Raw genomic sequence first — 14,937 nt, forward strand, 5'->3', positions numbered from 1 at the left:
GGTCCCATTTAATAATAAATGCCTACATCCCAACTGTTAGTCTGTTCGAATAGCTAATTAATATTTTACCTTAGCAAAATAATTTGGCATTCAACCTTTCATACAGCTTCTGTTGTCTACAGAATAAATTTACAAATGAAATTTTATCTGCCTTTCAGAGTAGTCCATACCACACCCATCATTTGAATAATATTCTTGGGAATAAGCCACAAATTTAAAAACATTTGTTTAAAACAAAGTGTTTGCATTTCCTTGCTTGTGCTATAATATGACAATTGAGACTCTTTCCCCAGAGATAAAACTTGGGATGTTCACGAGTATTTGAATACTCTTTTTGAAGAATTAAAATCTTGGAGAGATGTATATTGGCGCTTGTGGGGAACAATCAACTGGCTGAATTGTTCAAGATGTTATCAGGTGAGATTATTCTTAAATATCTGGGTCTACAAATACTAAGAGCCTCTCTTGTTCTCTCTTCTTTCTTCCTCTGTCTCTGGCAGTATTGGGGTTTGAACCTAGGGATTCATGCTTGGTAGGACAGTGCTCTACCGTTTTAGCCATGCCCCAGCTCTTTCTGCTCTTGTTATTTTAGAAATAGGGTCTCACTTTTAGCCCAGGCTAGCCTGGATCTCAATCCTATTTATGTTTCCCACTGTTGTTGCGACGACAGGTACATGCCACCACACCAAGTTTTTTTCCTATTGAGATGGGATCTCACAAACTTTTCTACCTGCGCTGGCCTAGAACTGCTCTAGATCTCAGCCATCCAACTAGCTAGGGTTATAGACATGAGCCACTGGCACCCAGCTAAGAGTCTTTTTTTTTTTTGGCAGCACTGGGGTTTAAGAGTCTCTTTTCTCTCTAATGTCTTCTGTTTAATTAGTATTTTGGATGTGTTTGGGCAATATCTAGCATTTTTTAAAAGAAGGTAGTGCCGAAAGCAGTGATGCTGTTAAACATTGCTTGCATCTGGCTTCATTTTTCTTGCCATGTTTCTTCTTTTTTATTTTAGCTGCTGAAATAATAAATTCCTTGATGAATTTTTAGAAAAGCAACCATTTTTTCAGTGAAAAAAAATAGAGAATCGTTATTGCTTTTATTTCCAGCTAAACTGTTTCCCTACTGACCTGTATATGTCTATACAAAGTACCTTTGCAGCTAGAGTACTACTGATTTGTGCCCATTTTGTTATAATTGTTTTCCCCAAAAGGTTTTATTCTTTTTTTTTTTTTTTCCCTGCCATGATGGGGATTTAGCTCAGGGCTTCATACATGCTAGGCAAAAGCTTTACCTCTGAGCTATAACCCCAGCTCTGTTTATTTTTTATAAATTAAATCTGTAATAAAAATGCAAGAAATCTTGCTATTTGAAGGAACCTATAATAACTTTTTAGAGTCAAAGTCATTCTTAATTACTCTTACACAAGTTCATAGTTTTCTAAGTACAGTTCCTTATGCATCACTTAAGTCTTCCACCCTCAGGCATTTTCCTCTCTCACTTGGGGAATTATTCTCAGTGGAAGGAAGGAGCAGTTTATCAGAACCATTTGAGTGGGATGTTAGATTGCATAAGGCTCCCTAAGTTCCCACAATTTTTTAAAAGTCAGGTTTCTATTGAGATATATTTTATGTATCCTGTAATTCATTATTTTGTGAGGTTGATAAGTGCATCGGTGATTTGCTACCTCATGATCAAAGCATAGCATACATCTGTCATCCTAAAAAATTTCATTGTGCCCTTTTTTTTAGTCAATTCTATCTAGTCAGGAAGAAGTGACTCATGTCTCTGTCAACCCCTGATCTATTTTTTGTCTATAGTTTTGCCTCTTCCAGAATGTCAAGTAAATAAAATCACATAGTATTTAACTATTTGAGTTGAGCTGCTTTCACTTAGCAAAATAGATTTGAAATTTACCCATTGTTGCATGTATATTTGTTCCTTTTTATTGCTAAATAGTAGTTTATTGTATAATTATACACAGTATGTTTATCCATTCAACCAGTTGAAATACATTTGTAGTGATTCTAGCTTTGGGCCATTATTTAGAAAACTACTATAAATATCTCTATACAAGGACTAGGTGCTGGTGGCTGGTGCCTATAATCCTACTTACTTGGGAAACTGAGATCTGGAGGATCAAGGTTTGAGGCCAGCCAGGGCAAATAGTGCACAAGATCCCATCTCCAAAATAACTAGAGCAAAATAGACTGGAGGTGTGACTCAAGCAGTAAAGCATTTGTTTAGTGACTGCAAGCCCTGAGTTCAAACCCAAGTTCCACCAAAAAAAAATTTTCTTACAGCTTTTCCCATAAACATAGGTTTTTACTTGGCTTAATCTTTTTTGCATTCCTACAACTACAGTTGAGGATTCTAGTTGCTTCATATCTCACTAACACTTGATATTGTCAAATTTGTTTGGTTTTTGTATTGTTAATCTAATTGCTAATTTTAGAGATTTTTAGACTTTTTTATGAACTTATATATACATTTGAAACTTGACTATTAGTTTTATAATTAAACCTTGATTAGTTTTTTTCTCTATGACTCAAAGTTAGGCCAGTTTTCATAAATACTGATACTAAATATTTACAATTGTAAAGGAGCAATCAAGTGAGGAAAAATAATTCATATTTTACTGGAAGTTTTTTAGATGATTGGCCAAAATCAGTTTAATTCATCTGAATTTTTTTCTTTAGTTATTTTTCAAATGGGGCCTCACTTTTATGCTCAGGCCTGGCTGGACCACAGTCATCCTATTTATGCTTCTGGCATAGCTGGGATTTTCCTACTATATTTGGTATGCCAGGCATGTGCCATCACATTCAGCTTTTTTCTATTGAAAAAACTTTTTTTTTTTCTGCTGCAAACTTCTTGCCCAGGCTGGCCTCAAACTGTGATTCTCCCAATCTCAGCCTCCCAAGTAGCTAGGGTTACAGGCATGAGCAACCATGTCTGATTAATTAATCTGAATTTTTAGTAAAGAAGTTGGATTTTGCCTTTTAAAAAGTAGCTTTATTGAGGTATAATTACATGCTATAAAATTCATTTGTTGTATAAAAGTATATAATTCACTGGGTTTTGGTAAACTTACATATTTGGCAACAATTACCACCATCTCATTTTATCCATCATGCAAGAAAGATCCCTTGTGACCATTTGCACCTGTCCACTCCCTGTTCTCACCTTAACCCTCTGGCAACCATTAATCTACCTTGAGTCTCTGTAGATTGGCCTTTTCTCAACATTTCATCTAGTAGGACTTATAGTATGTGGTGTTCAGTAAGGTACCATTGAGATGTATAATTTCATTGTGGGAATAATCATTGGTTTTACATATTTTTTTAATTCAGGCTTTTCTTTGTATTGAATTTTCACATTGTCAATACCATGCAGAAATGGTGGTTTATTCTACCACAGCAAGTTCACTGAGCACTGTTGGAACTGGAATTTATCCCTGCTGTAACCAAAAGGTTCTTCGATTTGATCCAACACAGCTCACAAAGGTAAATTTTGAATATTGCCCTTTCATAGTTGCAGCACTCCCTAATATTTTTAATGTAAATCCTTTATTTTATAGTTTTTAAAGTATAAAAGTAATATATTCATGAGAAAAGACTTCTAGCAAGACATAAGTAAGTATAAGAAGATCTGGAGGTGTGGCTTGAATGGTAGAATACCTGTCTATTAAGGCCTTGAGTTTAAACCCTACTACCACTAAAAAAAAGTAGGAAGAAATAGAATTCCCTACTCATACCACTCCTTTGAATCTCCTTTGAAGTAACCACAGTTAATAGTTTCCTTTCAGACCTTTTCAAAAGCCTACGATCTACGCACAAACTATCCGTATTTTTTGTGTTAGATAACTACTTTTTTTATACTACTTTTATTATTCTGTAATGTGCCTTTTTCACTCAAAAATGTACCTCAGTTATATTTCTGTGTCATTTTATTTAATTGCTGTGTAATAGTTCAAGCTGTGCGTATTTCACTATTTAACCATTTCTCCTATTGATGAACATTTAGGTAGTTTCCAGATTGTTGATATTACAGTGTGGCAGTGAATAACCCTGCACATAAATCTCAGTGCATTGTGTGAGTACTGTATAGGTTGCATTCCTTGATCACTAGCACTTTTGAAAATGTTACGTAATTAAATTTCATGAGTGGATATAAGGAGTCTAAAGCTCTCCATCATCATCACCCATACAAAATGTACTGATAGAACCCCAAAGGTGAGCCACACACTACATGGGTGTATGATGAGAAGTAAGTACCTGGGAATGAATCTAACAAACTATGCACAAAAACTCAATATAAAACATTACTGAGAAAAAAAATAAAGAAAACTAAAAATAGAACATTCTACTATGTTCATAAATTAGAGGACTCACTATTATAAAGATGTAAGTGCTCCCCAAACTGACCTGTATAGGCCAAAATCCTATGAATTAATATGAAAAAGATAGACAATAAGCATTTCAACACAAGAAACATCCATTTGTGGACCACCTCATTTGTAATAGGAAAATGAAAATTAAAACCGTGGTGAATACCAGTACTCACCAGATTGATCAAAATTAAAATATCTAACCAATTGTTAGTAAGGATGTGGAGTAATGGGAATTCTCATGTACTGCTGATGGTAATTTGGTACACGTGAGCAAGGAGGAGACATGCAAAAGAAAGTTCATAGCAGTATTATTTGTAATAACCCCAAACTAGAAACAGCCCATCCATCCATCAACTATAGAAGAGAAAAACAAATGATACGTATTCATAAAATGAAATACTGTACAGTAAAGCAAATGTTACGGTTACATGCAGTAACATGGAGTCATTATAAACATAAAATGTTAAACAAAACAAGTGAGGCAAAACAACTGTAATATTTAGGGATACATCCATAAGTGGCAAAAGGATAAAGAAAAGGAAGGAAGTAATTACCACAGTTCTGATAGAAAATACAGGTTCTTTTGGGAAAAAGGAGGTAGTTATTTGTGATCAGGCATGGGCCTGTGGGGACTCCCAGAGTGTTCTGTTTCTTAATGTTAATGGGGGGTCATATAGATAGATATTCTTGGGTATTTGTTAAGATGTATATTTATGTTTCAACCTCTCTTCTGTATTTTTTCCCAAGAAAAAAAGTCAAATGTGATGACTCAACTAAGCAAAGAAGAATAAAGAGAATGATCTTTTAATTCCTTTCCTTTCTTTTGGTGCTACTGGGATTTGAACTCAAGGCCATGCAAGTGCTACCACTTGAGCCACATCCTAGTCCTTTTTGCTTTATTTTTCAGATAGAGCTCTTGTTTTTTCCCAGAGCTGGCCTCTGAAAGAGATCCTTTTAACTGTGCCTCCCATGTAGAAGATGGGGTATGCACCTCCACACCTAGCTTATTTGTTCAGATGGGATCTCGCTAACTTTTTTCGCAGGTTGGCCTCCAACTATGATTTTCCTGATCTCCACCTCCCAGGTAGCTGAGATTATAGGCATGCACCAACATACTTGGCAACAGTGATCTTTAAAGGAGTATTTCAGAAATGAACCAACCTTTCTAATTTACTGTCTGTTACATGACAGGGCTGTAAAGTGAGGGACCACATGGTTGCTCTTCGTGATCAAGGTGAAGGTGGGGATTTGATGTCTTGTCCAACTAGTAGAATACTGGACGATCTGAACAAGCACAAAGATGTCATTGTTGTGCCTTTTTCTAAAGATACAGTTAGGTGAGGAAAAAAATAATCACCACCACTGTTTTGCTCTCAAATCAATAATATTAGTCCTCAAATAATTTTCATTATTTCAAATAACTTAATTAAATTATGTTAGTTTATAGTCAAAGCAAGCAGATACTTATTTGATAGGTGAAACACAAAAGTGATAGTGCCTGGCTAGCAAGTGCAAGGCCCTGAGTTCAAACCCCAGTACTGCTTTAAAAAAAAAAAAAACAAAATCAGGCACATAAAAATATTGGAGGTCCAGTGAGCAAGAAAAAAGCTAATGAAGAGTTTTTAATGATTAAAAAGGTTGGAATCCTAAATCCAGTTTTTGAAGATTTGAGAGTTTTTTCCCCCCCACGTTGATTAAAGTCCCTTCCCCTCAACCTATCCCATGGTGCTAGAGATCCAACCAAGGCCTTAAGCATGCTAGGCACACCCTCTACTACTGAACTGCTTCCCCAGCCCCAAAGCTCTTTTAAGTGCTTGATTGATAAAACTAGAAAAATTAGGACTATTTTCTTTCACTTAGCATGATTTTTTTTTTGGTGGTACTGGAGTTCAAACTTGGGGCCTTGTACTTGCTAACCAGCTGCTTTTCCACTCCAGCCACATCCCTAGCCCATAACTAGGAAAATTGATGTTTGAGATCATCTTTCCATAAATTTGAATTCCTTAAATTTAGTAATTTCTGCATCAATTCCATTGTTTTGCCATTGCAGCAGACTGCCAGGTTAAGGCTGGAGGACTGTTTAAACAAAGCTATCCTTTGACTGAGTGTGGGTTAAGTGATAGAGTGCCTTCCTAGCAAGCACAAATTCTGAGTTCAAACCTCAGTACTGCCACCAAAAATGAGAAGTGAATACACAAAGAGGCTGTTCTCAAAACAGCACCAATCATAGCTGCCCATCTGCCACCTACCACCTGGTAGGTACAGTGCTTTCTACTACAGTGGTGCACCCCATGTGGGATGTCTTTTGCTAGGGGAATTACTAGACAAATGAAGAAAATGTAAATATTGAAGTCACATCCTTAACACTCAAGAACTGTATTTCTTTTTTTGGGGGGGAGCTGGGGATCAAACCAGGGCCTCACTCAGGAACTATACTTCTTAAGATTGAGTTATGAAACATTTGCAATTAAAAGATACTCTCATTTAAATTTTTGATAAATTGAATACTTTTCCATAAAAATATCTTTCTTTCAAGTGATCCTGGGGTTGGCTCCTGTGATGAAAAGGGTCTAGAATGTGATGTTTTACTGGAGCCAAATACACCATGGGGTCCCAAAAGTGGGGAACTGAATGCTGTAAGTAGCTTATTTTATTTATTCTTTATATAAAACTATTGATGACACTTCATCTTTGACAGGAACCTAATAAGTTTAAATTGAAACTAAACTGATTACTTAATCCTAAAAATGTATGCAGAATGCATAAGACTGTAGCACTGATGGATATATTTCTTGCGCTCAAAGAATTAATAACTAATAAATCAAATGTTAGAAAAAAAAGTAACATGATCTTCAGGATTTTATTATGGGTGAATAATGATTTGAGAAATGAATGTAGTATGAATGCATATTTTGTCCTTTTGTAAATACTTTGAATATGAAATTCTTAATTGAAATCAGGAAAGTATATTTCACAGTGGAAATATTTTTTAGGTGACAAGAAAGCTTTTGATTCCTTTGACTTTTTTTTGCAAAGGAACAGGGAATCTATTTGCCTGTGAACTTCCAATCTTTGTGTTGATATAGAATTTACTTAATAAAGTGAAAAACTAGACAGCTATATAAATATTCAGTCATTAGCATTCATTTTTAAATTATGTCAAAGAATAAGTTATATTATTATATGGTTCCTTAATTTATCATAAAATATAAACACTAAGATGTTATTGAAATTGTGCAAAAAGTAACTAAAATTGTTTTATCTACATGTGATTTATTTGTCCTTTGGAAATGATACTGGAAAAATGTCAGTTTTTTTTTTCTCCTGCAGTTCTGGGGTTTGAACTGAGTGTCTTACACATGCTAGACAAGTATCTACTATTGAACTACATCTCCAGCTTTTTTGTTTTTTTAAAGTATCCACATCAGGCTGGACACCTGTGGCTCATGCCTGTAATCCTAGCTACTCAGGAGGCAGAGATAAGGAGGAACACAGTTCAAAGCCAGCCCCAGGCAAATAGTTCACGAGACCCTGTCTCTAAAATACTCAACACAAAAAAGAGCTGGTGGAGTGGCTCAAGTGGTAGAGTACCTGCCTAGCAAGTGTGAAGCTCTTGAGTTCAAACCCCAGTACCATCAAAAATAAATAAATAAAATAAAGTATCCACATAATCCTCTAGGGAGGTTATTTGTTTTGCTGGCAGTTTGTTTTGTTCACACGAACTCAGAACTTCTCAAGGCAGGTGCTGAACCAGTTAAGCCACACCTCTAGGCCTTTTTGCCCAGGTTATTTTGATGATAGGGTTTTGATTTTTGCTCAGGTTAGTCTGTACTGTGATCCTCTTATTTTAAGCTTCCTGCTGGGATAACAGGCTCATGCCACTGCACCCAACTTTTTTCTGTTGAGATGGAGTCTCACAAACTTTTTTGCCTGGGCTGACCTTGAACCGTAATCCTCCTGATCTCAGCCTCCCTAGTAGCTAGGATTACAGGCATGAGCCTCCAGTGCCCAGATAAGGGAGGGATTTTTTTGTTTTGTTTTTTGGGGTTTTTTGTTTTTGTTTTTTGAGATGGGGTCTTGTCATGTTACTCAGACTAGCCTGGAACTCATAATCCTCCTAGCAGGGGATTTTTTTTTAGTGCCAAATAAGTAATTCCTTTTTTCTTTCTTTAATTTTTATTATCATATTATTGTTGTACTGGGTGACACTTATTTTACAAAAGTGTTTACAATGTATCTTAGTCAAATTCACCCCCTCCATCATTCTCCTTTATTTCCCCTAAGCCCTTTTTAGAATACTTTCCATGTTCCATTTTCATACATGAGTACCTATTTACCCTCCTACATCCTTTCCTTATATCCTCCCTGCTCCCACTGATACCAGCTGGACCCACTTTACCTTCCTGTCCTTCGTTTGTGAAAAAAGATATTTCTGTTTAAGATAGCTACATAAGGAGTTTCATTATGACATTTCATGTACATGTGTATTATATTCCGAATTGGCTTATCCCTTCCTTTTTTTCCCTTTCTACTTTAGTCTCTCTCTTATGGGATTTCAACAGATTTTAATATTCTATATTCATTCTTATATTGAAATTACATCATATTTACCTTCTTAATGTCCTTCTTTTACCCTCTCCCATTTGTCCTCTCCCCTTAGAGGGCCTATTTTTCACTCTTTTTAGGTGTCTGTTCATTGTTCAGTGGGATTTAACTCCCCTCCACTGCACTTACTTGCCCTTTTCCTCCTATCCTGTGTTAACAGTTTTCATTGTGTTTTGTTGTGTCTTGTTCCTACAAATGTGATATATTTCATTATTATTCACTATCTTTCCTTCCTTCTTTTCTTCCTCCCTTGGTCTCCTCTACCAGTCCCTACTATTGGGTACATGTTCTGTATGTATTTCTATATACATATAATATTGCTTATATTTGTACTGGTCCTATATTCAATTTATGACAGAAAAGGCCTGTGGCTTTCTGAACCTGGCTAACTTAAGATGATGTTCTCCAGTTCTATCCATTTACCTACAAACAACAAAATTTCATTCTTCTTTATGACCCAATAAAATTCTGTTTTATATAAATACCACATTTTCTTAATCCATTCATCAGTAGTGAGGCATCTTAGCTGTTTCCTTATCTTGGCTATTGTGAATAATGCTGCAATAAATACAGGTGTGCAGGTGCCTTTATTATAATCTGACTTACATTCCTTCCAGTATATCCCTAGGGAATTGTATTGCTGAATCACATATATAGTTGTTCTATTTTTAGGTTTTTGTGGAGCCTCCATACTGTTTTCCACAGTGGTTGTACTAATTTACATTCCCACCCACAGTGTATGAGGGTTCCTTTCCCTACATCCTCACCAACATTTGTTGTGTTCTTTTTGTGTGTGTATTCTTGATGATAACCATTCTGACAGGAGTGAGGTGGAATCTTAACATGGTCTTGATTTGCATTTTTTCATTTGCATCCTTATGGCCAAGGGTATTGAGCATTTCTCATGTGTTTTTTAGCTTATTTGTACTTTTTCCTTTGAAAAAGCTCTGATAAGTTCATTTGCCCATTTCTTCATTGGGTCATGGATTAGGCAGGGAATTTTTTTTTTTTTATTAAAATACGGAGTTTATTTCACACGTATTGGTCTCCCACCATCTCCATGTCTGACCACCACTACGTCCTAGGCTAACATTCCATACACACTTACACCAAGCAAGGGTGGAGGCTCCGTCTTTTAAACTAAACAAGCATTTTGGACAACACATTCTTGGCAATGGAACCTGGACAACATTTATCAAACACGGGAGGAAAGTTCTCACTTTGCATTATAAAAAGGACAGCCAGATATCAACTCTTACATAAGTGAAATAAGACGGAATTTCAACAAACTGTTTCAACTATTTTTCTTAAAGAGACTTCCTCCATTGCCAGAGATCTTGAATAGCCTCCTGGTCCGTCATCCGGAAGCAGTTCTTGACATAGTTGATGAACTTGGCTTCCACCTTGGGAAGAGAGCCACCTTTTTCTATACTTGCTTGCATTTTTGCTTTAATGTCTTCTACAGAACTAGGTCCTTTTGGTGTTTTAGGAGTTTTTTCCTGTTTTTTGAAGGATTCTTGACCTTTTGATCTTGGTGTTGATGGTTTTGAGTCTTTTCCATTCTGGTTTGATTTTTGTGCATTTTTGGCTGGAGTATCTCGTATAGATTTCTTCACTGGAGCCTTCTCTTCAGCTTCATCCTCCTCAAAATCATCGTCATCGTCATCCTCCTCATCGTCATCATCTTCATCCTCTTCGTCGTCATCTTCATCAGCAAGTTTTACTTTTTTCTGTGGAACCTTGCTACCACCTCCAGGGGCTGACCGCTTCCCAGACACACTCAAGAGTTTCACATCTTCCTCCTCATCTTCTGACTCGGCGTCTTCCTCCACAGCTACTAAGTGCTGGCCGCTGATATGCACAGGCCCCGAGCCACACTTCAACCTCAAGACCACAGGTGGTGTAATTTCAAAGCCCCCAAGGGAAACCGTTGGCTGTACAGACATTTTCAGGGTTGCTAATGTCACTTTAATTGGACTTAGGCAGGGAATTTTAAAGACTGATATGTTATGTGAATATATTGGTTTCAGCCCAAGTTTTAAATTGTTTCAAACTGGAACACAACCATATTTTTAACTTTTTTTCAGCTCTTCCACAATATTCACATGAAAATAATAGCTACAATCTGAATGGATGAAGATTTATTAATCTCTTATTCCTCTGTCTTACAGTTCTTGTCACTGAAAAGCTGGACTCTTCAACTGGTAAGAAAGCAATTGTGTTAACCTTTCGTGGATCTCTTGCTTCCTAAATTACAACTTAATAGAATCTTTGCAAATTTTAGTTTAAGAAATTCAGTTAAATTTGTTCAACTAAAACAAATTTTAGTTTCACCTTCTTCAACTTACTAAAAATTTTACTGTATTGTTTAAGACAGACATACACTCCCATTATCTGAGTGTAAAAGGAATAGGTATAATTAAAAGACCTTAAAGTCACTTTTTTTGGGAGGGGTGTATATTGTCATTTGAACTCAAGGTCACATGATTGCTAGCCAGATGCTCTACCACTTGAGCCACACCTCCAGCCCTTTTTGCTCTATTTATTTTTCAGATAAAGTCTAAAGTGTTTGCCCAGAGGCAGTCTTGGACGAGGATCCCCCTGCCTACAGCCTCCTGAATAGCTGGGGTCATAGGCACATGCCACCACACCCAGCTTATTTATTGAAATGGAGTCATTCTAACTTTTCCCCCAGCTGGCTTCTAACTGTGATCCTCCCAGTATCTGCCTCCAAGAACCTGGGATTGCAGGTGTGAGCCACCCACCTGACTGAGGTCACTTGTAAATTTTTAGGACATTATGAACAAAAAATACTAAGTGCTTGTTATTTGGTTGTTTAATGAATTGGTTGATTTTTTTTTTTTTTTTTTGAGATTGAGTTCCTCTATGTAGCCCAGTTGGGCCTTGAACTCTCAATCCTCCTACCTCTGCTTCTTGCATGCTGGGATCACAGGCATGTGCTACCACACCTGGGTTGGTTGATTTTTTAATTTTTTTATTTTTTGAGTGCTTTGCCAATACTATGCCACTTGCCATCAGTACTCATAAGAATGGAATAGAAATTTGGGTTAGCAATAACAAACAGTAGGGCAGATAGATGCAGGAAACTAATGCAGATAAGTAATACAGAACACATTTAGTCAGAGATTGTACATGTGTTTGTTATGAGACTACTTTAATGTTAGCAATTATAATTTAATCTTAATATCAAGGAACATAAGTTCAGTTGAGTGATAGAAGTACTATTCAACAAATACTGATATGTAAATCTATCATAGATTCTTTGAAGGAAGCCAATAAAAATATTTGATGTAATATAGTCATGTTCTGAATATACAAATTCTTAAGACTATAGCCTCAATGTTATGCTAGGTAGGCAGTGATCATTTTTATTAGCCTTATTTGACTCATTCATCCAAAACAAGTTCAGATAAATGTGTTTTAAAGAATTCACTAGAGATGTCATAATAATAACATTTGTGATAGATGTGTTTGATGTTTTTTTAATTTAGAAACAACAGTCATTATTTTCAGAAGAAGAAGAATATACCACTGGATCTGAGGTCACTGAAGATGAAGTTGGTGATGAAGAAGAAGTATCCAAGAAACAAAGTATTGGCTTCTAAATTAAAAATCAAGTCTCACTGTTTATGAAGGGTTACATTCTGAAGCTTTTAAAACAATGGGTGGAGAATTGGCTTTATATAACTACACAGTAGGTCATAACATTGAAGGGGAAAAAGGAGGCTTCATTTAAGATTCCATAACCCTGGTACCAAAACAGAATACTCATTAAAATAATAAAGTACAGTGTGCTGAGAAATAAACCTCCAAATTTTCATTTCAGGTATAATCTAATGTGACTCACATTAGATGAAGTGTGATCAGAGATGTATACTGAGATGATTTGGAGTGGCACTCAAATAAACCATTAATAACATTCAACAAAGCATGAGTTTTTTAAAAATTACAAGTATGATTGTTATCCAACCATAAACTTGTGTCAAAATTTTTTAATTCATTATTTCCAAGAAATTAGCTCAACAGAGAAATTGGTTCAAAGAGCCCTTAAAGACCTAATATTTATAGGCATTTCAAAAAAGAATGTTAAAAAACAAAAGATTGCATTTGATACAAAACTGATTAATGTCCTACAAGGCAATAAGCCCATTAAAACCTCCAAGATTATTTGTTCTTTTCTGTTTTTGAGACAGCGTCATGCTATGTAATCCAAGCTGACCTTGAACTTGCAATCCTCCTGCCTCAGCCTCCCACATGCTGGGATTATCAGCATGTACTACCACGCAGGGCTTGAGGTTTTCCTTTTTACTAGACTTCAAAAGTCATTTGCATTTTTGTTAGACAAAAAAAAAAAGTCTGAATTTTGGCATGTAATTTTACAATGTCTGGGTTTTAATCTACAGTAGCTAGTTCAGTGGCAGAGCACATACTTAGCTTTGCAAGGCCCTGTTTCAATCCCCAGCACCCCCCAAAAAATACTATTGAAAATATTATATGGATTTTCTCCATTATTATATCCATAAATATTGATTTTTCAAGTGTTACACAGTCTTCTGGGGTAAATTCTACTTGATAATGAGGTGCTACTCTTTTATATTACAGTATTTAACTTTCTAATATATTAAGAATTTTTTGTTTGTGCTTTTGAAGATTATTTGTAGTTTTCGTTCTTATTTTTACGGTACTGGGGTTTGAACTCAGAGCCTACACCTTGAGCCCTTCCACCAGCCCTTTTCTGTGGTGGTTTTTTTCAAGATAACGTCTCAAACTATTTCTCCAGGCTGGCTTTGAACCGAGGTCCTCCTGATCTCTAAGGTAACAGGTATGAGTCACCAGCACGCAGCTGTAGTTTTCTTATGTTGATTTTTTTTTCAACTTTTGATACCAGGTTAGTAATAACCTCATTCTGTAATGACTTTATTCTGTAAGAGTTTGTCAGATTTGTATTATTTTTACTTCAAATCATGAAAAAATACATCATTGAAGCTGTTTCTGTAGTTTTCTTCACAAGAAGGTTTTAAAATATGAAATTGATTCATTTAACATATTAGTTAAATGTAATTTAATTAATTAAATATAATTAAATTATATTAAATGCTGTTCAGATTTTCTATTTCTTCAGTCTGTTTTGGTAATGCATGTCTTTCGAGGAATTTTATTCATGTCAAATTCATTGGCATGAAGTTGTTCATAGAATATTCTTACTATCCTTTTCTCTTTGAAGGATATCTGATGGTATCCCTCTTTTATTATGATATGGATAACTTGTGTCTTATCTTTTTTGACCAATTTAGCTATAACTTTATTAGTTTTATTAATCTTTTCAAAGAACCAGATTTTTATTTCATTGATTTTTTTCTCTATAGTTTGTTTTCTATTTCACTGGCTTCCACTCTTACATTTAGTATTTCATTTAAAGCTGTAAGTTCCTCTGTATCACTTTAACTGTTTTCCACAGATTTTTGATATGTCTTGTTTTTTTCTATATTCAATATGAAATATTTCTAATTTCCTCTGTTATTTTATTTCTTTGACCCATGTGTTGTTTAGCAGGGTAGTGTTTAATTTCCAAACATTGGCAGATTTTCCAGATACTTTTAAGTTATGGGTTTCTAACTTTATTCCATTGTGATCAGAAAATGTATTGTACGTGTTTAGTCCTTTAAATTTGAGATATATTCCAGACGTCATGGAAATAATGTGAATTCTGCTATAATTTGGTGGGATAATTGTAACTGTCAAGTTATGTTGGATTAGTTTGTTTTGGTACAAGTCCATTATTGTGCTCATTTTCTCTACTTGTTCTATCAGTTAGAAAGCAAGGGGTATTGAAGTTGCCAGGTATAAGTAGTAATTTGTGTATTTTTTCCTTTCAGGCTTGTCAGTTTTTGCTGTGTGTATTCGAGCTTTGTGATTTGGCA

At 35.5% G+C, this 14,937-nt stretch overlaps 1 protein-coding gene and 1 pseudogene across 12 annotated transcripts in view; one reads left to right on the forward strand and one right to left on the reverse strand.

Moving 5' to 3' along the window:
• Sanbr (SANT and BTB domain regulator of CSR) overlaps positions 1 to 14,937 on the forward strand; it is a 59,324-nt gene that overhangs the window by 31,947 nt on the left and 12,440 nt on the right. For all 12 annotated transcript variants that reach the window (XM_074049786.1, XM_074049790.1, XM_074049788.1 and 9 more), the window contains 6 exons: positions 294 to 417; positions 3,351 to 3,503; positions 5,582 to 5,727; positions 6,927 to 7,026; positions 11,167 to 11,199; positions 12,508 to 12,607. In XM_074049786.1, coding sequence (XP_073905887.1) covers positions 294 to 417; positions 3,351 to 3,503; positions 5,582 to 5,727; positions 6,927 to 7,026; positions 11,167 to 11,199; positions 12,508 to 12,607 — 656 coding nt within the window. The remainder of the gene's footprint in view (positions 1 to 293; positions 418 to 3,350; positions 3,504 to 5,581; positions 5,728 to 6,926; positions 7,027 to 11,166; positions 11,200 to 12,507; positions 12,608 to 14,937) is intronic.
• Positions 10,003 to 10,990, reverse strand: LOC109700075 (nucleophosmin pseudogene; annotated as a pseudogene).

This window comes from Castor canadensis, chromosome 12, assembly GCF_047511655.1.
Source record: "Castor canadensis chromosome 12, mCasCan1.hap1v2, whole genome shotgun sequence".
NCBI lineage: Eukaryota > Metazoa > Chordata > Mammalia > Rodentia > Castoridae > Castor > Castor canadensis.